The sequence below is a fragment of the Rhopalosiphum padi genome, chromosome 1 (assembly GCF_020882245.1).
Source record: "Rhopalosiphum padi isolate XX-2018 chromosome 1, ASM2088224v1, whole genome shotgun sequence".
NCBI classification, from domain to species: Eukaryota; Metazoa; Arthropoda; class Insecta; order Hemiptera; family Aphididae; genus Rhopalosiphum; species Rhopalosiphum padi.
Window position 1 is genome coordinate 4,963,395 of NC_083597.1, and position 26,221 is coordinate 4,989,615.

Genomic DNA, 26,221 nt, shown 5'->3' on the forward strand with positions numbered 1-26,221 from the left:
CTACTGCCCATGAGGCCATGACCAAATAGTCATCATTATAAAATTGTATTCTATTTAAAGCCGGATATGTAATATCACGGATGTAGGGAATATTTCTTGAAAACGCCCAAGTATAAATTTATAAATAGATCACAGCGGTTCTGGAATATCATTTGTCAATGTATTGTAAATTGTAATCAATTGGATTTTGTACTTTAATCAGAAAAACGTTATTGGTTTATATTGTATTCGTATGTTGAACATTTGTATATTTAGTATAATATCTCATAAACAGCCATAATATTGTGTAGACAGTAATCAGGTTTCATACAGTCATTCAGTCATCGTGTTTTACTGTTTTGTGACGGTATAGTTAGTTACCAGTCACTAGTTAGTGTGGTACAGTGTTCGTTGAGAATCGTTATTCGTAACTTATGATTTAAAGTTAAATTTGTATATTGCTGCAGTTATGAAATTTGTTTACCTACTTTATATCTTCCCGTCCTCGTGATGAATTGTTAATAGGTATGTAGACAGAATATAATATTATATTGTAACATAATTGTAATTGTCTTGACATTGTTGCTAATTCCAAACTATTTGTAGTTTGTATGACAAATATATTTATAAAATAATAATTACCTATTGATTTTTTTGTTTTGTTTAATATTGCAATGAGTACCAATAATATATTATATTAAATAGGTACATAAATATTTTTTTTTTTTTTAATAATTATAATTTCACAGTTTATTTTAAATAAAAAAATAAATATCTTTTATATTGATTTAATAGTCTCATTCAAAATGTAAAATTCTAATATTATTTTAATAAAATACATTTATTATTAGACAATTATATACATGTACAAATTACAACTGTGTTATTTATCTTGAATTGTAAGCTAATTTTTTTTTTATCTAAATAATATTTATTTTCTATAATATGACACTATACTTCTTAATGTAATATACATAATATATAGGTAGTTACAATATTTTTAATTACAATTTCGAAATTGAATTTTATCAAGACTATATTTTTATAATAGTACTAATAATTCAATTATTATATGAATATATAATTAAGATAATCGGCCCAGAGAAAAATCGTGGTGTATACAGCTTCTCTTTTAAAATTTTTTTTTGTGATTTTATATCTAAATAATTTTAATGAAAACGTGATGGTAGCCCTTTGTTAAACCTAAGGTGGTTTTCCTATGGATGATAAATATAACTAATTTTATGAAGCATGTACTGGATTATGAATAAAATTTATTTTAATAAAATTTATTAATCAATTATTACGAGAATTATTATAATATGTATATTGTTTATTAAACAATAAAATTGACTGATGGTACTTATATAGGTTTTTTGTATTTAAATCTTCTGATACCGAATGTCGAAAAAGCGAAATTATTATTATACTGCGCATTACTGTTTTAAATTATTTACTCCAAATTTTTTTTTTAAAAATAGAATATTTCCAATAATGATAACCATCACGTTGTTATTAATAATTTAAAATCCGTGGCGCACAATAGTGAGCCGCGCGCCTATCGTAGGGTTAATAGTTTAATACTGTAAACTAAAAGCGATTTAATGTTTAAACAAAATACTCACCAAGTACATTATATTTAAAATATTGAAATTACTAATTATTAAAAATATTAAACGAGTAAAGGCTTTGATAAAAATGTTCATTAATGTAATAAATAATAAACATCAAATCAAATTTAAAATAAAAAGGTAAGTAAGGGGTTTCGATCTGATGTACATTAGGTATCGTGTGGGTCACTATTATAATATAGGTCTGTTTGAATTCAATGATATAAGGTGTGATAAATAACGATTCTAAGCGGAATGTGGAAATGGTCAACCTATATCACCAAGTGACATGTTTTTTTTTGATATCGCTATTAAAGTAATATTAGCATACTATCGAGTATATTATTAGTATTTAATTATTATAATAGTATATATTATATATTTATACATTAATATTATTTCAAATTATATAATACAGAATTCATATCTTTTTGTAAATACCGCAAAACAATAACAATAGATTTATAGTACCTATAAATATATAATAATTTTAAAATAAATCAAAAATATCATAGCGTTTAATAAAATGCATAAATATAAGTTGCCACAAATATAGTTTTTAAATTATAACAAAATAATTAATACATCGTGATTTATTGTTTAAATAAGTAATTTCGTTCAAATTGAAACTTGCAATATCCATAAAAAATAATTGTCATTACTCAATACTCATTATACAGTTTTTAGATTTTATGGTTTCGTTATATTAAACTACTTATATAAAATCTTGTACATTTTTAAAACTTTGTTACAAAAAAAAAAGTTTTTAATAATTTGCAAGTATTTGTGATTTTGACAAATTTTGTCAAAATTCTAACTTCAAATGCATATATAAAAAAAAATTGTATTTTTAATATTAATAACATAAAATTATTTTTTTTTTCCTGAAATCAATAAAATATCAATAATTGAGAAATAATTTTTTTTTTTTTATTTAGTAAAAATAAAAGACATTCCTAGCCATATGCTATCTATATCTATGGATATTTAGGCAATAATTATTTTACAGTTGAATATCGAAATTCGTTAAAATTCAAACTTGAAATCCTCATAAAAAATTGATTTGGCTTTCTGTTACAATTTTTTTTCACTTGAATTTCTAACTAAAAACTAATATTATATTCGCGATTATAATGAATTTTGTCAAAATTCTAACTTTAAGCGCTTAAATAAAAATATTCTGATTACAGATTTTTGATATTTTTAGAATAATCAATCAAAATTAATAACATGATGCGCTTTGTGAACTTACCCAATAAAATCATTATTTTTTTATCACACATATTTAACGCCATCTTCAGACTATCATACTTTCCAAGCACTTGGAAATACTCGGTCGTTATTTTAATCCCTAAACCCAACAAACCGCCACAAGATCCTGCCTCATACAGACCTATAAGCCTTCTCCCAACCTTTTCTAAAATATTTGAGAAAATTATATGATATATGATCAGCCTATGGGCAAACAGGTGGAAAATCAAAATAAACGAAACTAAATCTGTCCAAGTAACCTTCACATTAAAAAATCTCGATGCTCCACCTGTTACACTAAATAATTTAATAATTCCAACGGCAAACGAAGTAAAATATCTTGGTCTAATTTTAGATAAACGACTAACCTGGAGCCCACACATTAAACATAAACGTAAAACTGTTAACTCTAGACTTCATATCCTTAGACCACTCTTAAAATCCAAACTTTCCCTATCCAATAAACTTATCATATATAAATCGATAATCCGACCAGTTTGGACATACAGTATACAGTTATGGTGGGGCACTGCAATGCCATCTAATATCAAAACGCTTCAGGCCTTCCAATCCATCTGCCTACGAGTAATAACATCCTCCCCTTGGTACTTCACAAACAATTATCTTCATAAAGACCTAAAAATGTCTACACTCAATCAATTAGCAAAATTATATTACTCTAAATTTCACAACAACTTAAACTATCACATTAACCCATTAATAAAACAACAGTCCTCAAATTCACTTCCTGGTAATGTACGCAGAAGACTCAAAAGACAGTGGCCTAGAGACCTACTAAAATAAAAAATAAAAATTATAATAATATTTAAAATGTACCCGGTTGGGTGGTACTGCTGAGTGCCTGCCCATAAATGTTAATCTCCTGTCACTAACCATTATAAGATATCAAATTTGCTTATTGTACTAATTTTTGTATAGATTGTAAATTATTTTAAATAAACGAAAAAAAAAATGATGCGCTATGTATTACATTTTTAAGCATTTTTAACCAAATTGACATTTATAAAAAAAAACTAAGTAAACATTGAAAATTTCTCATGCCTATAGGTAGCTTAAAAATAGAGATATATATTTATATGAATCTGTTATACAATTTTATAAAAATACAATTGGTACATTATATTATTACGTAAATAACTACTACAAGTTCAAAACGCCAAATTATTTAAATCTTTAATTAATACATCTACACACTCATTATAATGATTATTAAAATAAGTACAACATAATTTAAAGAAAAAAGCCCAATACCAATTTTTAACAATTAATATGTTTTTTCCTCGATTTGACTATAGCAAATTTATTAACAATTTCCTCTCACTTAATTTCTCTAACTATTTCAGACTCGATGCACAGTAATACAGTATTGCCAAATCTGACATTTTCTTTTGGTCAAAGATGATTTTAAATAATTTTTTATTCTTTTCAAAACCGAAAACGAACGTTCATCGCTAGCATTTGAATGCAGATAATTCTTAAAATAAATTCTATGTTAGGAAAATAATGATGTTTCTAATTATGATGCTATTAAAGTTTTATGCCATGCAATAAATGATTTATTATTTTCAACTGAAATATTTGCCATTATACTTTTAAATTGTATTAATTCTTCTCTCAAGTCACTTTCTAAATCTATATTATAAAATTCAACTAGGTTGTTACTTTTTTTTTCGAGTGTTATCTAATGATTCGTTTTCAATTTAATAAAAATTCAAATTTATCGATATTTAGTTTAGTGTAACATTCTATTATCCTATTTAATTAAAAAATTAATTTTTAAGTAATTACTAAAAATGTTTCATTTTTCAACTGTGATTATTACTACTAAAACATTGTTATACTATATGCGTTAGTCCATCTTAATAATATTATGGATACATTATTCAATGTTATAGCTTATAATTTTATATTTTAAAATATAATATTACTCGATTTAACATTGAAAAAAACATGTGCAAAATATTTAATATTTGTATTACAAATGTTATATGACACCCCCAAACATTTGCCGCCCTAGAGCAAAAGCTTCTTTTGCACCTAAGTTAATCCGGCTTTTTGTAAAAATCAAGTAGGTACCTATTGTTATTTGTTTTTTCCAATTATCATTTTTTTTTAATTTTGACCTCTCCAAAGTACGAACTATAAAATGTAAATATAGATGTAAATAATATTCTTCTTGGTATCAAATCACCTCCATTTTTAAAAATTGAAGCATTTTATCGACAATTTATTATCGTGTTTTTATCCATAAAAAATAAAATAAAAATAAAATAAAATAAATACATTCATTGCTCCGCAAATTACTAATACGAGTTACCATACACTGTTGAATAATTATAATAATAATAATTATAAATTTATATACATTTAGATTAAAAAAATATAGATACAGAAATATAATTTATTAGAAATAGGATATTATACAAATATACAATATAAATCCATATTCCATATTATTATTAATACCTTTATTTAAGTGTTATCACTAACTAATAATTACCACCAATAAATATTAGACATTTTTACATTATTGCCAAAATAATAATTTTTGATCGTTAGATCTTCATATTTCATAATACAGTAGATCATCGATTATATTATATAATTATGAATAATTTATTTGTATGTATTAAATAATACAATTGTTTTATTTAATTTCGGGGGGTGTTTGAACACCCCCCCCTTACCTACGCACATGAGTGCGGATAATCAAACAACTATTAAAATTTTTAAAATAAAGTTTCTCCCTTGAAAAAAAAAGTTATTGCTCCTGCGTATTCTTGGATATATCCCAAGCTTTTGATAGGGTGTGGCACGAAGGACTACTATACAAAATTAAGCCAATATTCCATCCAACCTATTACCTGTTAATCAAATCCTACCTAACTGATCGCTACTTTCAGGTCAGAGTTGGTACATCCCTATCGGATATAGCAAAAATCAACTCAGGTGTTCCTCAAGGGGGTATCCTCTCTCCCACCTTGTTCAACATTTACGCGTCGGATCAACCCACCTCTCCAAACACTACCGTTGCGGAGTTTGCAGACGACAAAGCTATTATCTCAATCCACGAAAATCCTCACATAGCTTCCCAAAACCTACAACTCCATCTCGATCTCATGGCTGACTGGTATAAAAAATGGCGTATCAAAGTTAACCAGTCCAAATCGCAGCATACGACTTTCACTCTTCGCATTCCTCCTTGTCCTTCAGTTTCCCTGGACAATATTCTAATACCACCATCTCAATCGGCTAAATACCTAGGCCTGACAGTTGACCGCCGCCTAACATGGTCACACCACATCAAAATTAAAAAACTGGCCCTAAATGCACGTCTCCGCTTCCTTAAAACCCTAATCTCAAACAACAAACATACCTCTCTAAATGTCAAACTCCTAATTTATAAATCCCTTATTAAACCAATGTGGACCTACGGCCTCCAACTCTGGGGCAATGCTAAAAAAACCAACATAAATCAAATACAAATCCTTCAAAACAAAATTCTTCGCAAAATCACAAATTCTGAACCGTACATCTCTAACTTAACTTTACAGTTTACACACTGACCTAAAAATCAAAACAGTTCATGAAGAAGCAGTTACCTATTACAAACGTTTCCATTCTAAGCTCCCCTCCCATACCAACCCACTTATCTCAAACCTATCCTCCCTCACAATTCCTGGAAACCCCCCCAGAAGGCTTTAAAGAGATTGGTGCCGTGATCTTCTTAATAACTAAATAAAAATAAACGATTCAAAAAAAAAAAAAAAAAAAAAAAACTTAAAACAGTAACCTCACGCAAGGGCAGTGTTACCACTGGGTAGCTCCTCCCATCAATCAATCATGTTAAATATTCTACTATCACATATTCTTATTGTTCCACAGGAATAGATTGTATATTATAAAAATGTAAAATAAAAAAAAAAAAAAAATAAAGTTAAAAACTAATTTACTAGATATAATATTCATACATAACATAAAAAAGGTGGGCAAGTGGGTATCGCTCTGCTGTGAAGTAGAGATCGAGAGTTGGTAACTATAATAATGGATATTGTGTTAAATTTGAAATTTACCCCCACTATAGTCTATTCAAAATAAGACCGGACCTCGGCGGCCGAGTTGTGCGCATGGGCGTGGCTTATTTCTGCAGCTCGGCCTGACACGCGATCTATGGTGGGGGAGGTGCCTGACCGTCGCGAACGAAAACTGGTCGCCGCCGAGGTCCGGTCTTATTTTGAATAGACTATACATAATGTTATTATTTCAATACCTAACTGAAGCATAAAAATTTTTGCCTCTCGGGCCTCATCGGTTCGCTTCGTAAACACCATCTACCGAGTATTCATATAATATTTCGTCATGTCACTTCGCGGCCCCGCTCTAGTGGTAGTAGACAGTACTACAGTAGTATACTCTCCTATGGCTGTGACCGCGGGTCGTGGAGTATGTAGTGTCGTACACCGGTACTGGCGCAGTACTTCGCACTTAGGCGCCAAATTTGTATGTTATCAGTTTTTTACCATTAACTTTTGTCTTTTACGATTTAAAAAAAAAAATATAAATTATGTTTATTTTAATATTTTGAAAGATTATTAGATACTGATAATAGGCTTATAATAAATTATTAGAATGGTAAATTTCAGGTGAGGCTGTGCCTCACTTGCCTCACCCGGCGAGCCGCCACTGAAATTAATACAATATTATATATTAAGTTATACAAATCAACATGTTTAAAAAATGCTTCAAAGAGATTGTCAGAGTCATTCATAAGTTTTTTTTAATTTATATATGGTTTCGAAAGTGTACAAGGAGGTATTTTATTATAAGATGTTCTCTCCGGGTTTGACATAGTGTTGAGTGTTGACGGGTATACAGGGTGATTCTTTTATTATGAACCACTCATTACTTCAAAAAGTATTCATGTTTTAAAAATATTTTTTTATATTGTTTCAAGTTGTTAAAAAATTATATTTTTAAATATTTTTTTTCCTTAATTTTTTTTAAGTTTTTTTTTTTTGAATGGCAACATAGAATTTTAATTTCATATCCCAAAGCAGAATATTTTTCTGAGTATTTTGATACATAAAAATCGAATTTAGGGCGAGTAGTTTATGAGTTATAAATATTTAAAGTTAAGGTGTGCGGAGTGAATGGTACTCCGCAAAATGTTTGTCCACTACTCCGCTTGTCTAAACTTTAAATACGTGTAGCTCATAAACTACTAGCCCTAAATTCGATATTTATGTATCAAATTACTCAAAAAATTATTCTGCTTTGGAATATGAAATTAAAATTCTATGTTATCATTCAAAAAAGTAAAAAACTTGAAACTATGTAAAAAAATGTTTTCAAAAACATGATTACTTTTTGAAATAATGAGTGGTTTATAATAAAAAAAATCACCCCGTATATAAAAATTAAGAAAATTTTAATCAATTTGAATATATTCAGTATTGATAGAAAATATGAGCAAGCATGTTTAGCGACTTATCTTACCTATATAATATTATCTAATAACATTGAAATTTACCTATAAATATTATAATTTTAGAAGTTAAAATTGTTTATTATTTTTGTTTTTTAGGACTCAAGTTTCTTAAATCTATAAATTATATTTGTACTGATATAATGTTATACACACATATTTATAAATATCAATAATAGTATTTAATTTAAAATGGCAGAAAAAATGCCTAATGAAATTGTTATACCTTCCTGTTCAAAATATGAAGTATGTACTACATTTAAATTGATTTTGTGATTAAATTAAAATGGTATTATATTATATCTAATATGAGGCTTATTCTCAGGTAATTGATACTAAGTTAAATACTGAAAAAAAGAGAGAATTATCAATATCTGAATGTGAAGATGAATGCAATGTAAGTAGTTTTACTTTTTTATAGAGTAGGAACATTTATTTTTGAAATATACAGACAAAAAAAATATAAAATAATAAATAGGTACATTAATGCACTCATTGGCCTACTCATATTCTAAAAAATTCAGACTATTATTTATTAAGTTTTTGTTTTCAATAATATTTATTTGCATTGCAGTTTTTGATGATTTAAATTAAGAAAAGTATTTATTTTTATTTATTAAAAAGCAATGACAATAATTTAAAAAATGCTCCAAGTTACATATAATATACAAATTTCATGACAAATTTATGAAATATTTAACACGTTTTGAATATTTAACTGAATTATTTATTATACTATTATCACAACCTTAAATAAAATTTTTCAAAAAAATTAACTTGCTTTACTTAAATTAAAATATATAACATTTTTATTAAAATTTTTTTTTTGTTTACTTTAATCATAAAAATAAAGGATCATACAATTGAAACACCCACAAATAGGGTAACACTTTGCAAGGATCAAATTCATCAATCAAATTCTGTTTGCCGGTGAGTCTTATTTATTTATATTAATATTGTTTCCTAACTATATTACATTTATTTGAAACTTTTTGAATATTATTTCATTTGTAGAACTTCTGAACCATCTTTGAGTGACGTAATCAAACATTTAACTCAGCAGAGTGACGTAATCAAACATTTAACTCAGCAGATTGATCACATTGAAAAGGTTGCAAGTCAGAATGTCATAAAAAAAACTCGAGTGTAAATTAGATTTCTCTAATTTTTACTGTAAACACATAATATATTTCATTCTAATGTGAATATATTTAGCTTTAAGAGTAAACTAGACACTAATTTTGGTTCAAAATTTCAAAACTCTAATAAATAATTGTATATGTCATGAATTATGTTATAAAAATATTGATTTTTAATATAACTAGGAATGATGTTAACTATGATGAGGAGTTTATGTATCAGCCATCCAACAAAATAATTAAATATGATATTGAAATGAGTACAGACTCCTTTAACTTGGATGAAAACAGTATTGGGTAATTATAAATTATAATATATTAATAATTTAAAAACTATCTCTTATGAACATTTTTATTTTTTTTTATTCATAAACAGGGCTTAGATTCTATACAATGTTAATTATTATTAAATGCATTTAAAAATAACAGGATTAAAACCTATATATCCATTGTTTTATACAACAAGAATTCAAATATAAAATCTTATGTAAAGATTCTTAGTAGTATTTGTCTTGTTTTGCTGCTATTTCTGTTAATTTGTGTTTAAAAGATTTATTTTATGTTTTTCTATAAATTGTAGTTTTATAATATATGTTAACAAAATATATAAAAAAAAACATTTTTTTTTTTTTTACTATTTTCTTTGCCAGGTATATTTTAGTTAATTTAACTTTTATAAAGTCCAAGCCTTGTTCATACAGCAAAAATATAATATTTATTTTCTAATCCTTAAAGTTGTTATAAGTATAATAATGAAATTCATTTATATCAACCCAAAAAGCTCATAATGTTAAAAAAAAGAAATGAGCAAAGAGTAACTAAACATTAAAAAAAAAAAATGTAATCAAGATTATTATCATCGTAAAATTAATTTTTAAAGGTCTATCAACAAAGTTAACACAACCAAACATGTCAGTAAAAAAATGAAGTACAAACATAAAAGTTATCAAAAAGATGTTGATATTTTTAAAAGGTAATTTGTGATTTTGCTATCAATTATTATGATGTTTGGATCTAAATGTGAATTACAAATTTTTTTAGAAATACTAAAAATCTTTCCAACGATGAGATAAAGGAATTGTTAGAAATATCATATAATTTTGATGACGATGACAACATTCACAGCAAAGTCCAAACAATCGAAGAGTAAGTTATTTATTTTAGCTATTTTTGTTTATTATTATGCTGTATTATTCTTTTATAAAATCTCATTTCAAAATTTATTAATGTTTTCTTGAAAATAATTTTTACATTAATGTAATGTAAATTGATCAATGGTTTTACTCAGATTGATTGATTTACATGGGTATTGAATTTCAAGGTGGTTTGAAATTTATATAAAGATAATATTTTTTAAATGTATTCCAGTGTTTCTTTTAGTGATGAAATTGAAAACTCTTTAGCAGAGTTAAATAACGAAAATGAAATATGCTTGGGGATAACATTGAATAAAAATGATTATTACGAAGAAGAGTCTGTTGATGAAGTTGTTAAACAAACCATAGAAGATATCATTGTTTCATTGGATTCTTCAAATAGTTTTGGTGTTGGCTTTTTAAAGTAATTAAATTAAATTATATATAAAATTATATTATGTAAAATTTGAATGGTTCAATTTATGACTGGTTAGTAATATAAGAACTCTAGATTATGTTATACAATGTTTTTATGTGAATTTACAATAATAACATAACATTAAAAAAAAAACCATGTATTATATGAACTAATTGAAAATATTTTCATTTAGTATTACATGTATTAATATATTTAATTTTTCAGTGTAACCAAGAATATTAACGATTTTGAAAATATATTAGAACCAGTTGATGATATATGTATTAATGAGAGTTTAACCTGTCAAGAAAAAATAAGCTTAATTTCAAACTCCAATCAAGAATATGAGTTAACAAAGACTGTGTATGAAATGTATGAACACAATAATAATGATTTGTAATAATTTTTTTTATTAATGTTATAGTTCTATGTTTATTAATGAGGTGTAATATTTAACAGTGATGCATAAAACAACTATATCATTATTAGTTGAAAATAACGCTAATAAAATGTAATAATATCTTAATTATAAACTAAAATAATATGATCATACTTTTTATTTTTTAGCATTGATTCAGAAAATATTCCAGAACATGCAGTACAATTGCATATGTCAATTGTATTAAATGAAACAGTACTGGGTGATAAGAAAAATAGTATTTCTGCTGAAGATCAAAGGTATTCATCTTCCATTTGATATTCACCTATAAAATAATTAATTCTCCTTAAACAATTTTTAATATATAATTGTATTTCAAAAAAAATTATAATACATACTTGAAGTATTAATCAAATGTTTTTAATATAATTTTCATTATACAATAAAAAACTATATGCTGGATAAAAATGCTTGAACATTTAATTCAAGAGTTCATAAAATTTGATGTTAGCCTTTGACAAATGTTATCATAATTGTAAACAATTACAAACTATTTTATAGTTAAAAATATAACCAATGTATAATTATTTGGTTAGCTTTGAAGATTTAGTACATGATTTTTCATAATTAGTTCATATTAGAACCATACAATTTAAAAAATATATGATGAAAATTATATTTTATAGTTTCAATTTGAAAGAAATTATTTAAAAAAAAATTATTTGTGGGAACTTAAACTTTTATGTACTTGTATGTATTTTGTATTAATAATAATTTTATTTATTATACATCATAACATTTTTGATTTATTTTAAAATATTATTTATTTACAGATAATATAAGTCTATTTTTACTATATTATAGTATTTAGTATTTACATAAAGATATAATTAAATTTTGAGTTTATAAGTTGATATAATATGGTATAATATATATTTAATATTATAAAAATATAATAAATGTAATATTTTTGAAAAACATATCGACCTACTATAATACTAGTTTTAAAATAAATGAATCTAATAGCTAGGTATATCAAAAATATACTATGACCCGGTGATATTTGCTGATAGACTATTTCCACTTGGAATTGTTTTTTTATAGAATGATTTATCATTGAATTCAAAGTTAACACCTATAATGATGACTTGACACCCAATATACTACAGAGCAGTTCTAACTTACCTTCTTTTTATACTATGAGAATATTTAGACAGTTTCAATTTTTACTAATAGCAATGTAAACGATTGCAAAAAAAAATTTTTTATATTTTAAATTTTGGAAAATTATGATTTTATGGAAGCTTCTATTAGATATCTAACAAAGAAGTATTCATAATGCTTGTTGAAGTATCTGACAATATAAATAATAACAGTTTATCAGCTAATTCTATTATGGATCCGATGTTATAACCATAGAAAATAATGAAGTTGCAATAAGTGAAAGGTTATTTTTATAATCTTAACAATTCAATTTGTATACACATTTTTTTTTCAGGGATTTCAAAAATTTAATTACCGGTGATCAATATAAATCCAACATGTTTTATTTTGGAACTGAAAAGTAATTGTATACATTTTTTAAAAACTTATTGATTTATTATTTATATTTATATTTACTAAGGCAATAACTAATAGATTAACTTAGTTTAACAATTCAAAAGTATTTCAAATTTTAAACTAGATAGTAAAAAAATATATAAATAAGAAATATTTTATTACTACCAATAATAGTGTAAGAAGAATTTAATTACAAAATTCTTCTTCTTTTTTTTTATCTTGTGTATTAATGCTTGTATTTATTGATATTAGTTAATTTTAGATAATATATAATTAAATTAAAATCTAATTATTTTTATTTAGGTCCATAGAAAGCTAAGTTTAGGCTATATCATTTATTTAAAATTAAATTTTATGAAGACTAAGTTATATAGGTTTAATTTTTTTTTTTATTTAGCATTCGTGATGTTTCTTTCAATACTATTCACTCTTTGGATTGTTATGAAATGAATTGTTCAAAAAATAATAACTCAATCCACTCAGTAGAAACCAATACGAGTTTGTAAGTCAATAATTAAGAAATTAAAATTTAATTTTTATGTGTTTACAAATATGTATTTTTTTTTTTTTTTATATTTTAAATATCTAAATATTGATTGTATTAGTGTTACTCAGATTGATTGATTTACATGGGTATTGAATTTCAAGGTGGTTTGAAATTTATATAAAGATAATATTTTTTTAATGTATTCCAATGTTTTTTTTAGTGATGAAATTGAAAACTCTTTAGCAGAGTTAAATAACGAAAATGAAATATGCTTGGGGATAACATTGAATAAAAATGATTATTACGAAGAAGAGTCTGTTGATGAAGTTGTTAAACAAACCATAGAAGATATCATTGTTTCATTGGATTCTTCAAATAGTTTTGGTGTTGGCTTTTTAAAGTAATTAAATTAATATATATATAAAATTATATTATGTAAAATTTGAATGGTTCAATTTATGACTGGTTAGTAATATAAGAACTCTAGATTATGTTATACAATGTTTTTATGTGAATTTACAATAATAACATAACATTAAAAAAAAACCATGTATTATATGAACTAATTGAAAATATTTTCATTTAGTATTACATGTATTAATATATTTAATTTTTCAGTGTAACCAAGAATATTAACGATTTTAAAAATATATTAGAACCAGTTGATGATATATGTATTAATGAGAGTTTAACCTGTCAAGAAAAAATAAGCTTAATTTCAAACTCCAATCAAGAATATGAGTTAACAAAGACTGTGTCTGAAATGTATGAACACAATAATAATGATTTGTAATAAATTTTTTTATTAATGTTATAGTTCTATGTTTATTAATGAGGTGTAATATTTAACAGTGATGCATAAAACAACTATATCATTATTAGTTGAAAATAACGCTAATAAAATGTAATAATATCTTAATTATAAACTAAAATAATATGATCATACTTTTATTTTTTAGCACTGATTCAGAAAATATTCCAGAGCGTGCAGTACAATTGCATATGTCAATTGTATTAAATGAAACAGTACTAGATGATAAGAAAAATAGTATTTCTTCTGAAGATCAAAGGTGAGAACAAATACATAGATTTTTAAAGTCATAAACAATGTAACTTGTTTATATTTAAAATTGATTCTGTATAACTTATTCTAAATAGCTTATTATTAAGAAATGGTTGTTCTGAAAGTAGCATATACCAATGTGAACAATTTTCTAACACTGAAATTGAAGTGAATAGTGGCGAATTGCCTCAAACTTATGAAGTGAATAGTGGCGAATTGCCTCAAACTTATGAAGTTAATTTTGATTTTAGGTAATATAATAATTAAATATTTATGTTCATATTAATCTTTTTTTTTTTATTGCTCCGTTAGAAATGATTCTATAGAAATTGAAGATTATTTTATTGATTTAACTAAATGTGTAAATGATGAAATCATAATATCGGATGATGATTATACAATTATAATTAATGAGGAAATGGAGTGTAAAAGGTAACAATTATTATTTATACTTTTTAGACTAATATAAAACATACAAAGTATTGCAACACTTTGAAATAAATCTATAATTTAAGAAAATTGATTGTTTCTTAGGTTATTTGAGAACATAAATTCTGAAATAGAAACTAGTTATGAAGAATTAACTCAATTTTCTGTAGACAACAATAAAAAAATGTAATTTAATATTTTTTTTACTATAAATTAGTTGGTTTAAATATTAATAAGTAAAAATTGTTGTGGTTTTCTAGTGGTATTGAAAAATCAATTATCCAAGATTATAAATTGAATGAGGTAAATAAACATGATGATGATCGAAAAAATATATGTATAAGGTAAGACACTATTAGGGCCGTACATTGAGTTTATATACGCTATTTTTGGAGTGGCACGTATATATTTAACCAATGTAACCGAAAACGTGCGCGTACTATACGTCGTGTATGGTACGCGCCCATGTGAAATTGGCCTTATTTGTAATATAATAGCCAATAATATTAACCTTAGCAACATTGTATTAACTATGATTTTCTGTTAAATGTAGTTCTGAAACTTTGAACAATCAAGAAAAACATAATATTGATCAGTCAAACATAGTAGATGATTTGATTGATGTAAATTGTCAAGATTATTCTCAATCAACAATGTATGATAATATACTAAAATTTAATTTGTTGATAGTTTATTTTAAAATTGTATATTGTTTTATCCTTTAGTTGTGATTACGATTATTACAATAAATATTATGTAGATGGTGAAACTATGTTAGAAAATGGGTATGGTACATCTAAAATTAATGCTGAAAATAAGAATATAAAGTAAGAACAAATAATTGGATTTTTTTGGAAATTATTAAATTGAAGTGTTCAAAATATTTCAGTATTTTAAAAGGATCTATCCAAAATGAAGATGAAATGCTTTCAAAGATGCTTAACAAAGAGAAAGATGATTTAGAAATGGATAAAGATTGTTCAGACAGAATAACTGTGTCAGAAACTTGTGATGATTATTTTTACGAAAAGTACTGATTTAATTTTCATTATTTTGTATGTTATATTAATACCTTTATATTTTATATCATATGTTAGTGTTTCTAGTGTTTCTACACCATTTCTGAATGAAAATGATTTTTTGGAGGTAACAAGAGAACACGGGAAAAGGTAAGAATACTAAGAATAGTTTATTTATTAGAGATTTAATTAATTATAGATAAGTAAATTTGTGAGTTTAAAATTCTATTAGATCAAATCAAGAAGTCAAATTGAGTATGTCTATTAATTATGAAAATAATGAAACAATATTTAATAATAAGGAAATTGATGAACGATGTGAAAGGTGAGAACAATTATTTTAATACCTAAATTATAAGTTCTATAAAATTGATGCATCTGGGAGTAAATTTAAAAATTAAGTAAACATCATTAATTATTTATTAATTAATTAGTTATTTTTGTTATAAAAACAAAAATATAAAAAATATGAACCTATCAATTTGGTATAAAAGAGTAATAACATGTATTATACAGTATAATAGACTATTATTAATAGTATAATCTGTTTTATATGCCTTGAGTAATTTACAATTTTGTTTCTTTTAATAATTATTACTTAATTTATTTTGTATATTAATCTAAATTAATTACTTTAACTCAAATACTAAAATGTATACTAATAAAATACTACTGGTTATTATTGGGGGTCTGGGATGAATCCAATACATCCCAGCATCCAGTTTGCCACTGGATGTTTATAAGTGATTACACATATTAATAATAACTACAATTATAGTAATAGTTAAAATCTTTATCATAAAAATAATCCCAGTTTATTTAATATAACCAAATAAATAAATACAAATAAAAATAAGACTTAATCGTAATGTTTATGAAAAAAAAAAGATTAAAAAATATATTTGCAATATATTTTTAGTATGTGTTGGAATCTTGTAGGTATATTGTATATTTATTTTGTTTTTATTCTGTATTGCAGAAGTTTGTCATTCAATTCTATTGATGTAAGTATAATTTCCTTGTATTATGTCATGTGCAATTAATAATATTATGTTTTACCATTCAGGTAAAACGAGGTTTTGAAAGTTCCAATAATGATTCTGAAAACTCGGATGAATCTCTATTATTCATGCCGTCTGGCAAAGATTTAAAAAAATATGGAATAGAATGTGAAGAACATGAAAAATCTATTTCCCCATCTTTGAATAATTTAGAAAATAATATCAGCGATACAAAAGTTGTTCCTCAATGCAAATCTCCATGCTTAAAAATAAATGAAGTATCTAAAAGTATAAATAATTTTGTGAGGTAATTTATTTTAAATATTTTAGTAATTTGTTGAAATTTTTAATTTTTAAATTTATAAATTATTTTTGTTATAACTAACATAAGTATTAAACTATGAAATATGCCTAACAATTATATTAATTCTTCTGTACTCTCAAATTAATCGTATAAATCTTGAATGTGTCTAATTTGAAGAAAATTTAATTCAATTTATTGATAGAGATTATATAGTTCATGAATTAGTGTCCTTAAATCAACAACTACAGATAATACTATTAAAAAAAAAAAAATTGATTACCTATTGGTATAAAATATAATATAGTTACATTTTCTTAATTTATACTTTAATCGTATAATGTTACCATTATATACCTCTGTAATGGGTAAACAGTTGTTGAAATCGAATAAAATGTAGTTAGTCTCAACATAGGTCCTGTAAAATATTAGAGTTTGTAAATGAATGCATGTATAATAAAGTAAATATCAAATAATAAGTTAGATTGTGATAAATAATAAATAAAATAATTCCAATTATGTAATAAAATATTTCTCCTCTCTTTAATTTGAATTATTTATTATTTCCTCTCAATTATTCATACATCTGATAAATCAAAAACTTCTATAAATTGAATTTTTAGTTCGGTCCCCTGAATTTTGAATTACCGAGTGACTATTGTCTACCATTTGTATTACTATAGCTTATAATCTATGATAAATGTGTAAACATACACATCAATATCAATCTAAAATCTAACACATTCATCAAAGTAATTCTAAAAAAAAAACTTAAAAAATACTATTACTAGATAATTTTATTTGTAATGTATCTGTATAATTATTATTATCTATTTGAGTATAAATGTTTTGGAACCTGAATTATAATTTAAAAGGATTATTATAATATAATACTCATTACTCAAATTAAAGAATTGTTATTGTGTATGTGAATTTCTAATTTACTAATTGTTATTGTTTTTTTTTTTTATTAAGTTCTAGTTCTACAAAAGATTATGAAGATAATGTTAAATATTTCTATGATTGCGATATTAGCAGCATTGAAAATTCTGATGAAGAAGATAATATATTGTTGTCTTTTGAAAAAGATACTTCAATAGATAATTGGTAATACACTTTATAAATATAGTTTTTTGTATATATTTTAATGATTAATGGAATGAGGTATTAAGGCTAAAGTGTAGTAAATTTTAATTAGTATAAAAAATTCACTTAAAAATTAAAATATCGTAAAAAAAACCAACGAGAGAACACAGATAATGTTCATACCTAAAAATTTGATAATAGGTCAATTCACTCTAACATTGAAACTAGTAAACAAAAATTTACTATGTCATACGTGTGTAAAACGGAGACAACACATGCGGATGCATGATTTAACACATACCAAACAGTAGAGCAAGTTATGTATCTACTTGCCTATTTTTTTATAGTTTGACTTGGTTAAATAAGTTATATTTTTATAGTAAAATATATGTTTAGAAGTTTATAGGTACCTTATTAATTTTTTTTTTTTTTTTTGTTATTACTAATAATTAATTAATCATGTTATTTGATACAATTTCTAGCATTTTTGTTAAAAATCAAGACAGATTGAATGCAACCAATAAAATTAATAATGAACAAACTTTATATGATAATGATTCAAAAATTCAACATTTAAGTTCTTCCTCTGAGAGTTGTAATAATTTGAGTAATGTTGTGGAGACTCCAGTTCCATTTATTTATTCACCTAGTCATGATCATCAGTATGGTCAGGTAATATAATTATATCATAACAAGTTTAAAATGTGTAAAACATGAATGAATAGATTTATTTTATAGATTTTAAGTACCAGTATGGCTAAGAAACAAATTTTACATGATAAACCTGAAGTTTCTATCTTAAAAAATGATATTCAATGTTGTGCAATAAATCCTGATGCTGATAATAAGTTGGAAATTTTAAACGATTCAAATTTGAAAATTACTGCTAGCAATACAATACCTAGTTTTAATGTTTCAATAGATAATATTAATACGATTCAATCTAATTTGTATGCAGATCAAGGTGAATTACTTTAATACTAATTATTAATACTTTAGTATGATCAACTTGTACGGTAAAATGCACTTAAGTTGCTCTTGCTTAAGGCAATTCTCGCTGAAGACGGTTTTTGCCTATCCCTAAACATTTTTTATACTTCTTGATGTAAAAACAACCTGTTTTAAAATGATCTGTTTTTCTCTTTTCTTATCATTTAAGATGCTCTTTTGATCAGTTATTAATAAATTATCATAATAATTGTTTAATTATAAAAATAGAAATTTTACTTATTTACTTGTATTATTTTATTTTATCATATTTATGAAATTTCAACTGATAAAAGTGTATTAAATGTTTAATTAAATAGTGTTAGGCAGTTTATTGGCACATTTTTTGTAATGATTATGGCCAGTTCTAGTGGTGTAAAACATAAAGTACTTTTGATTTTAAAAAAAAAAATACACTGAGAATATATGGAGAAAACAAAAAAAAAAATGCTGATGAATTAGGAATTCACTAAATAAGTCCAATATTTTGACCACTTTTTTAAGAAGCTCTTTTGAGTTGGTCCCACAAAGAGCACCTTAAACAAATTTTACTGTATTTATAAAACAGTTTACTAATAACAAAATACAAATTAATTATTTGCAGGTAATTTTAATGAGGAACAAAATTTAGAAGATTCAAATGAAAAACATAATCAAAACAATAAAAATAAGTCAATTTCTATGCATGAGTTAACTATAAAAAAATCTCAAAAATCCTTTAAAAATAATGAATCCGAAACAATATCCAAATTCAATTGTGAGGAGATAGCTAAAATAAATACAGTTCAATCTAGTAGTTTTGATATGGATAAAAGTAATTTAATTAGTATGTATTACCTATTGAACTAACTGATAAGATGTAAAATTTAAATTTGAATCATTAATTAAAATTGTTTATGCTTAGGCGAGGTTAACAAAAAAAAATATTTAGAAGAAATTATTAAGAATGAAAAATTATTTAATAAATTTGATGAGAAATTGGATATGAATGAATCAGTCATCTCACCTTATATATCTCAGTCTTTAGAAAAATCTACTAATTCTCGAAGTGCATTGGCAAAAAAAGCAACAGCGGATACAAATATCCATACTATGAGTGAAAAAGGCAATATTTTTACTTATTCTCATAGTATTAAATTAATGTATAGTTATACTAATGTAATAATTTTGGAATTTCAGCTTTGAACATATATTTAACTCAACAAACAATGACATTAGATGTCTTAGAGGTTTTACATAAGTCTTTAGATACATGTCCATCATCTGGTATATTGATGGAAGACCCAGAAGGGTTAGTTGTGTCTCTAATGCCACATCAAAAACATGCTATTGCTTGGCTAAGTTGGAGAGAAAGTCAAGAGCCATGCGGCGGAATACTAGGTAATAATATATACGAAAAGTATTGATAATGATTTATTTATAATATTATATTAAATTGGTTATATTATGTTATAGCGGATGACATGGGTTTAGGTAAAACGCTCACCATGATATCATTGGTTTTGAAAGAAAAACAAGACAGTTTATTATCAATAGTGTCTATTGACAACAGAAGTAATGATGGTAAAATTTTATTGAATGAATATATTATTAAAATTTGGTTAAATTAATAAGTATAATAAAGATTTTAGATATTTATTCATTTAAAGAAAAATGATGTTATTTTTCATATTGTTTACTATATTTTTGTAGTTATAATTGGTGGGACTTTGATTGTTTGTCCGGCATCCTTATTAAGTCAATGGGAAAATGAATTTAAGACCAAATTGAAACCAGGATTGTTAAAAGTTGCCAAGTTTAATAGCATAAATAGAAATATAGCTGCTATAGAATTAGCTAAATATGATGTTGTAATGACATCATATAATATAATAATGTGGGACTATAAAAAAAAAAATGATTCTGTTAGTAAACATTTTGTAAGAATTATAAAAAATTGATGTATGATAATAATCTTAATAATTTCAGAGTCCATTATTCTTTATTAAATGGAGGCGAATCATATTGGACGAGGCTCATCAAATAAGAAATAAAAAGACACAAACGTCTTTTGCCGTTTGTAAGACAAAATCTATATATCGGTGGGCTATAACAGGAACACCGATTCATAATAAAGAAGCTGATTTCTTTACTCTTCTAAAATTTATTCGTTGTCATCCATTTGATGATTGGAATGTAAGTATAAAAACATGTTCTTTTAAAATGACAATTTTTAAATTATTTTTATAAATAAATAACAATAATAAAAACTACCTATTTTTAAACAATTTCTATGTGCACATGCACATTGTAATTGAATTTTGATAATTTTAATGTGAATATTAGTTATTATTCAGAGTCTTCGCATAGACTAAAAATTAAATAAAATAGTTAGTATTTTAGATATTCTGAGTGGGGAGTAATGAATGTATTGATTTTACACATAATCTTTTTTTTTGTATATATACGATAAGTCATCAGATTAGATTTATATACTGTTTGCTAAGATCACAGGATCACTTCGCACATGTGAATGACATGAATGCAAGCATTCTTTAATAAATCACCTGTTCAAAACTTAAACTATACATTGTCTAATTTTAGTTCTAAAGCAGCAGGTTTTAAGTATAGCCTTTAGGTATTGTAGTTGGGAGGAAATGAGTTTTTGTCCACCACTCAGTCCTGTGAACAGAGTATAGTTTGTACTTTAAAACAAAAAATCTGAGTGTTTTTCAAATTTTTTTGCATTTGAAAATTAATAAAATGTGCAATTTTTATAGCTAAGGCAAAAAAACTGAATACAAAGTTAATCATAAGTAGTTTTTACTAAAACCAAAAAATCTAAAAAAAAACAAGCATTATAATTTCAGATTTTCTCAAAATTAAACATTTTAGCTATGAATAATAATATTCATTATTTTGTTATAGTTCAAAAACATTACTTGAGGGGGGGGATAAAACTTTTATGTCTATATTATATTTTACACACACAATGATCTTTTCAAATCTGTTTTGTGCTTTTGGTAAAATTTCTTTAATAGTAATATAAAAAAACAACATGAAATATTCTTAATGTTTAACAAGCTGATAGACTGTCTTTGCTCAGAATTATTTTTTGTATTCAAAAATATATCTCATTGAATTCAAATTTAACACATTCATTACAATGACCCACTCGATTCCTAATACAGTAGATTAGTACCCTCCGATTGAAAACTAATTTTGATTATCCAACAAATATTGTCAAAGTTAAGTTATTGTATATTATTTTTATATGAATTCGGGAATTGTGATTACAATAATATTAATTTTTTAAATTTTGAAGGTCTGGAAGAGGTGGGTTGGCAATAATGATGATGCTGGGAGACATAGGTTATCCTTGCTCGTTAAAACATTAATGCTTCGTCGAACAAAACAAGAACTTTCCAAATACACAACATTCAAAATACCTTCTAAAAAAGTTCATGAAATTGAAATTGAATTATCAAAAGAAGAACGAAGTGCTTATGAAAAAGTACTTCAATTTTCAAGGTAATAAATAATCAGTTTTAATTTTATGGATCAATAATAAGAAATAGTCACTAATGTTATTTATTTTTCCAGTAATCTTTTTGCTACATATCTGTATGATAAAGCAGCAAAAGAAAAAGTATTTGACTCTAATATCAAAGTACAAAGTAAAGTTCAATATTTTCAAGGTAATTTGTATAATTTTTTTTAAATTATCTAATTTATTGTTTTTTTTTTATTTTAGCGCTACAAATGTTTATTTTAAATATAATTTTATTTCATTTATTTATTTTTGTAATGTTCTTCACAATATGTAAACTTAATATATTTGAATATTTATAATATTAAATTGGTTATGTATTTACAGAACAAAGTCAAGATAAAGACAAAATTTTCAAAGATCACCCTGAGTTACTTATGTTGTTCAAAAAGTTCAAGAATATTGAGGAAATACAAACATATCATATATTGGTGTTACTTTTAAGATTGAGACAAATTTGTTGCCATCCAGCTTTAATTAAGGGAGTGAGTGGTATTAATAATTAAAAATTTGAAAATAAATTTATTAAACATCCGTCTTGCCTTATTGTTTTTATAGCCTATAAATGAAGGAAATATTAATGAAGACGTAGAGAGTATCCCAGAAGATTTTAATGAAGTTAGTGAATGTGGTTTAACTAATAGTGATTCATTTTATAATGAAAACACCGAAACAGTTGACTGTCCAAACATTATTGACTTATCAAGACTTATGAGTCACCTTACACTTAATGAAGAACCTGATAAGAAAAATCCTGAATTAAACAGTGACAATAACATTTTCAAAAAAACTTGGATTTCTACCAAAGTACATGTTCAGAATGTTATCATTATCATTATACTTAATAAAATATTATTATATAAATATGAAATCAGAAATTGTTGTATGACTTATATATACTATTAGCTAATAATTAAATTATTTTCACAGATAAAAGTTATTTGTGATTTGGTAAAAAAAAATATATTAATCGGTGGAACAGATAAGGCCATAATTGTTTCGGAATGGCCGAGCTTTTTATATTTAATAAGGAAAAATTTGGCTCATTATAAAACGGAAATGTTTTCTGGAGCCATTCCTATCGTTAAAAGGAATAAAATCATTCGGGAATTTAATAACCCCGATGGAGGACCACAGGTAAAAAATACCTATTTAATTTTTAAATTTTGATATGTTGAAAATAATTTAAATGTTATTATGAATGTATTCATTTAGAGTTTTAAAAAAAGATAATGATATATAATTAATTGGTTTATTAATTATATTTTGCCAATGAAATGCTGCTCTATTAGTGTTTGTTTCTACAATTTGTTTTCTTACTTTTAAGATTTTATTGCTGTCACTGAAAGCTGGAGGTGTCGGTCTTAATCTCATGGTGGCAAATCATTTGTTCCTTATGGATGTTCATTGGAACCCTCAAATGGAAGCACAGGCTAGTGACAGAGTATACAGAGTAGGCCAAAAAAAAACAGTGAATATATATAAATTTATATGTTCTAATACGATTGAAAAAAGAATACTCGACATTCAGATTAAGAAATTACAAATTGCTGATAATTTATTTGAGGGTACCAGTGCAATTACATCCAAAATAACATTGGATGATTTAAAACAGATTTTTCAATTCCAGTGAACACATTCAACTATTTTTTCTTAGAAAATTATGTTTGATATTATATTTATACTTTATATTTCTAAAATTTATTTTGGTTGATTGTCATATTATTAAATAGATAAGTTTTATAAATGTACTTTGTTTTTTTATAAATTATATACTATATTATTTTAGTAATCTACTGTTTCTATAATAGCTGTGTTATTTAAATATTTGTAAGTCATACTATATTTATATTTTGATTTTAAGTATATACAGACTGAATAAGAATTTCATAAAAAAATGTCTTAATTTATTTATTTTGTCAAAATAAGAGTAATAAGATCTCGTTGAATTGTTATTAAAGACAATTTAACACCATTTGTGTGTATTATCATGATCAAGTGAATATAATAATGTATATTATAATTGTATATTATACCTTAAACATCAATAGTTGATCCTATTGTCACAACTTAACGGCAAACGGGGAAAAAAAGGCCCCGGAAAAAAAGTCCTCCCGTTGCAGTATAAATAAAACTGTGTTTCCACTATACTTGTTATATTGTTTATAAAATAAATTGGGTTGACAATTCTTACGTGTAGATAGTAGATGATAATTTATTGACATACAAGCTGTAGTTTGACAGTTACACAACGCTGATCTTATTATATAGGCGTTTATCATTTGTATCCAGTTGCGGGTAATTGGTATAAAAATAACTAACATAAAAAACAATTTTTAAAACATTTTAAATATATTAATTGATTATGTAAATTAAAAAATGATTACTTACATACATTTACATCATGACCCGCAGTACACACATAGAAAAATTCAAAAAAAAAAATAATTATCACCCTGACAACATTTGTAAATATCAAATTATTATTATTAATAATATATCAGGTATACATTTTTCTTGAGTAGATTAGATACAGATCGTTTTTAAGAAGTTCGATGTAGACAGTATGTACATACGAATCATGTTAATGTGTGCGTAGTAACTGTTCATTTTTTAATTTTCATATTCAATTAAAGGGTTTAAATCATCCCCTCTGAAATATCAGGAACAAAAAATAAATTACCTGACCTGCAAATGAATAGTATGCTATTTATGTACATTTTTTTAAAAACCTCCACCGAAATTGTTTCCTGCGTTCGCGCCTGTCTAACAATATTAAAAATTCAATTTTCCATTGAAAATAGTGAATATTGTTAAATAATCTAGTTATTTATAATCAAGGCTGTGAATTTAATGCATTTGCATGTTATTTTTGCTACACCGTATAATAAAATGGGTTTGGCCAAAATTTGTTTTGACTTATAGTTCAAATACCAAATCTTATTTGCATATTTCTTGAGTTAGGGCATATAAATGCATGTCTTAACGATTTTTTGTACTATTCTATATTTAATCGGGCATTTAACGTGTATTATTGACTATTGTACTCTTGAAGTCGAGATTAAATTAATTTTCTGATATCAACTCGTACATAACGGATGACAAAAATGGTAGATTGTACAATGCAATAACTACCTACTTTAAAGGTAGGTATAAGATATATAATTTTAAGTAGAAACATATTTTATTCTAAGCATATCTTTTTTATAGATCTTCTATGCGACGAAGATCAAGACTAGTCAAGCCCAATATATCATAACAACTCATGCAAGCATACCAATTTGTAATATTACTAATATTAAAATTAAAATTAATAAAAAACCAGAATAAAAGTTAAATTT

The 26,221-nt window shown here is 24.8% G+C and overlaps 1 protein-coding gene across 6 annotated transcripts; it reads left to right on the top strand.

Annotated features, from left to right (window-relative positions):
- Window positions 1-260: 260 nt before the first annotated feature.
- Window positions 261-24,855, top strand: LOC132917422 (uncharacterized). Of its 6 annotated transcripts, none has more exons than XM_060978154.1 (42): window positions 261-504; window positions 8,446-8,592; window positions 8,672-8,743; window positions 9,200-9,276; window positions 9,361-9,492; window positions 9,672-9,782; window positions 10,366-10,458; window positions 10,527-10,631; window positions 10,854-11,045; window positions 11,265-11,435; window positions 11,607-11,717; window positions 12,917-12,982; window positions 13,376-13,480; window positions 13,686-13,865; window positions 14,084-14,254; window positions 14,425-14,535; window positions 14,624-14,779; window positions 14,841-14,960; window positions 15,063-15,143; window positions 15,218-15,301; window positions 15,511-15,612; window positions 15,683-15,784; window positions 15,847-15,987; window positions 16,055-16,126; window positions 16,209-16,301; window positions 16,956-16,980; window positions 17,043-17,284; window positions 18,254-18,385; window positions 18,847-19,036; window positions 19,103-19,328; window positions 19,956-20,165; window positions 20,256-20,456; window positions 20,531-20,731; window positions 20,807-20,914; window positions 21,044-21,255; window positions 21,320-21,526; window positions 22,656-22,861; window positions 22,934-23,028; window positions 23,208-23,365; window positions 23,439-23,687; window positions 23,811-24,017; window positions 24,208-24,855. In XM_060978154.1, exons 2-42 carry the CDS (start codon window positions 8,539-8,541, stop codon window positions 24,511-24,513), a joined length of 5,877 nt encoding a protein of 1,958 aa, XP_060834137.1. In that variant the 5' UTR covers window positions 261-504; window positions 8,446-8,538; the 3' UTR covers window positions 24,514-24,855. The 6 variants fall into 6 exon arrangements, with proteins under 6 accessions (XP_060834137.1, XP_060834138.1, XP_060834136.1 ...); XM_060978155.1 differs by having other exon boundaries at window positions 10,866-11,045; window positions 19,956-20,177; XM_060978153.1 differs by having other exon boundaries at window positions 262-504; window positions 19,956-20,177.
- The last annotated feature ends 1,366 nt before the right edge of the window (window positions 24,856-26,221 follow it).

What these genes read in the sequence shown, in the direction of transcription:
- LOC132917422 (XM_060978153.1), top strand. Translation starts at nt 8,539, where the DNA reads ATGGCAGAAAAAATGCCTAATGAAATTGTTATACCTTCCTGTTCAAAA. An exon ending in TTTGGTGTTGGCTTTTTAAA is followed by an intron (nt 13,866 to 14,083) that starts GTAATTAAATTA and finishes TTAATTTTTCAG; the next exon opens with TGTAACCAAGAATATTAACG. An exon ending in GCCATGCGGCGGAATACTAG is followed by an intron (nt 20,732 to 20,806) that starts GTAATAATATAT and finishes ATTATGTTATAG; the next exon opens with CGGATGACATGGGTTTAGGT.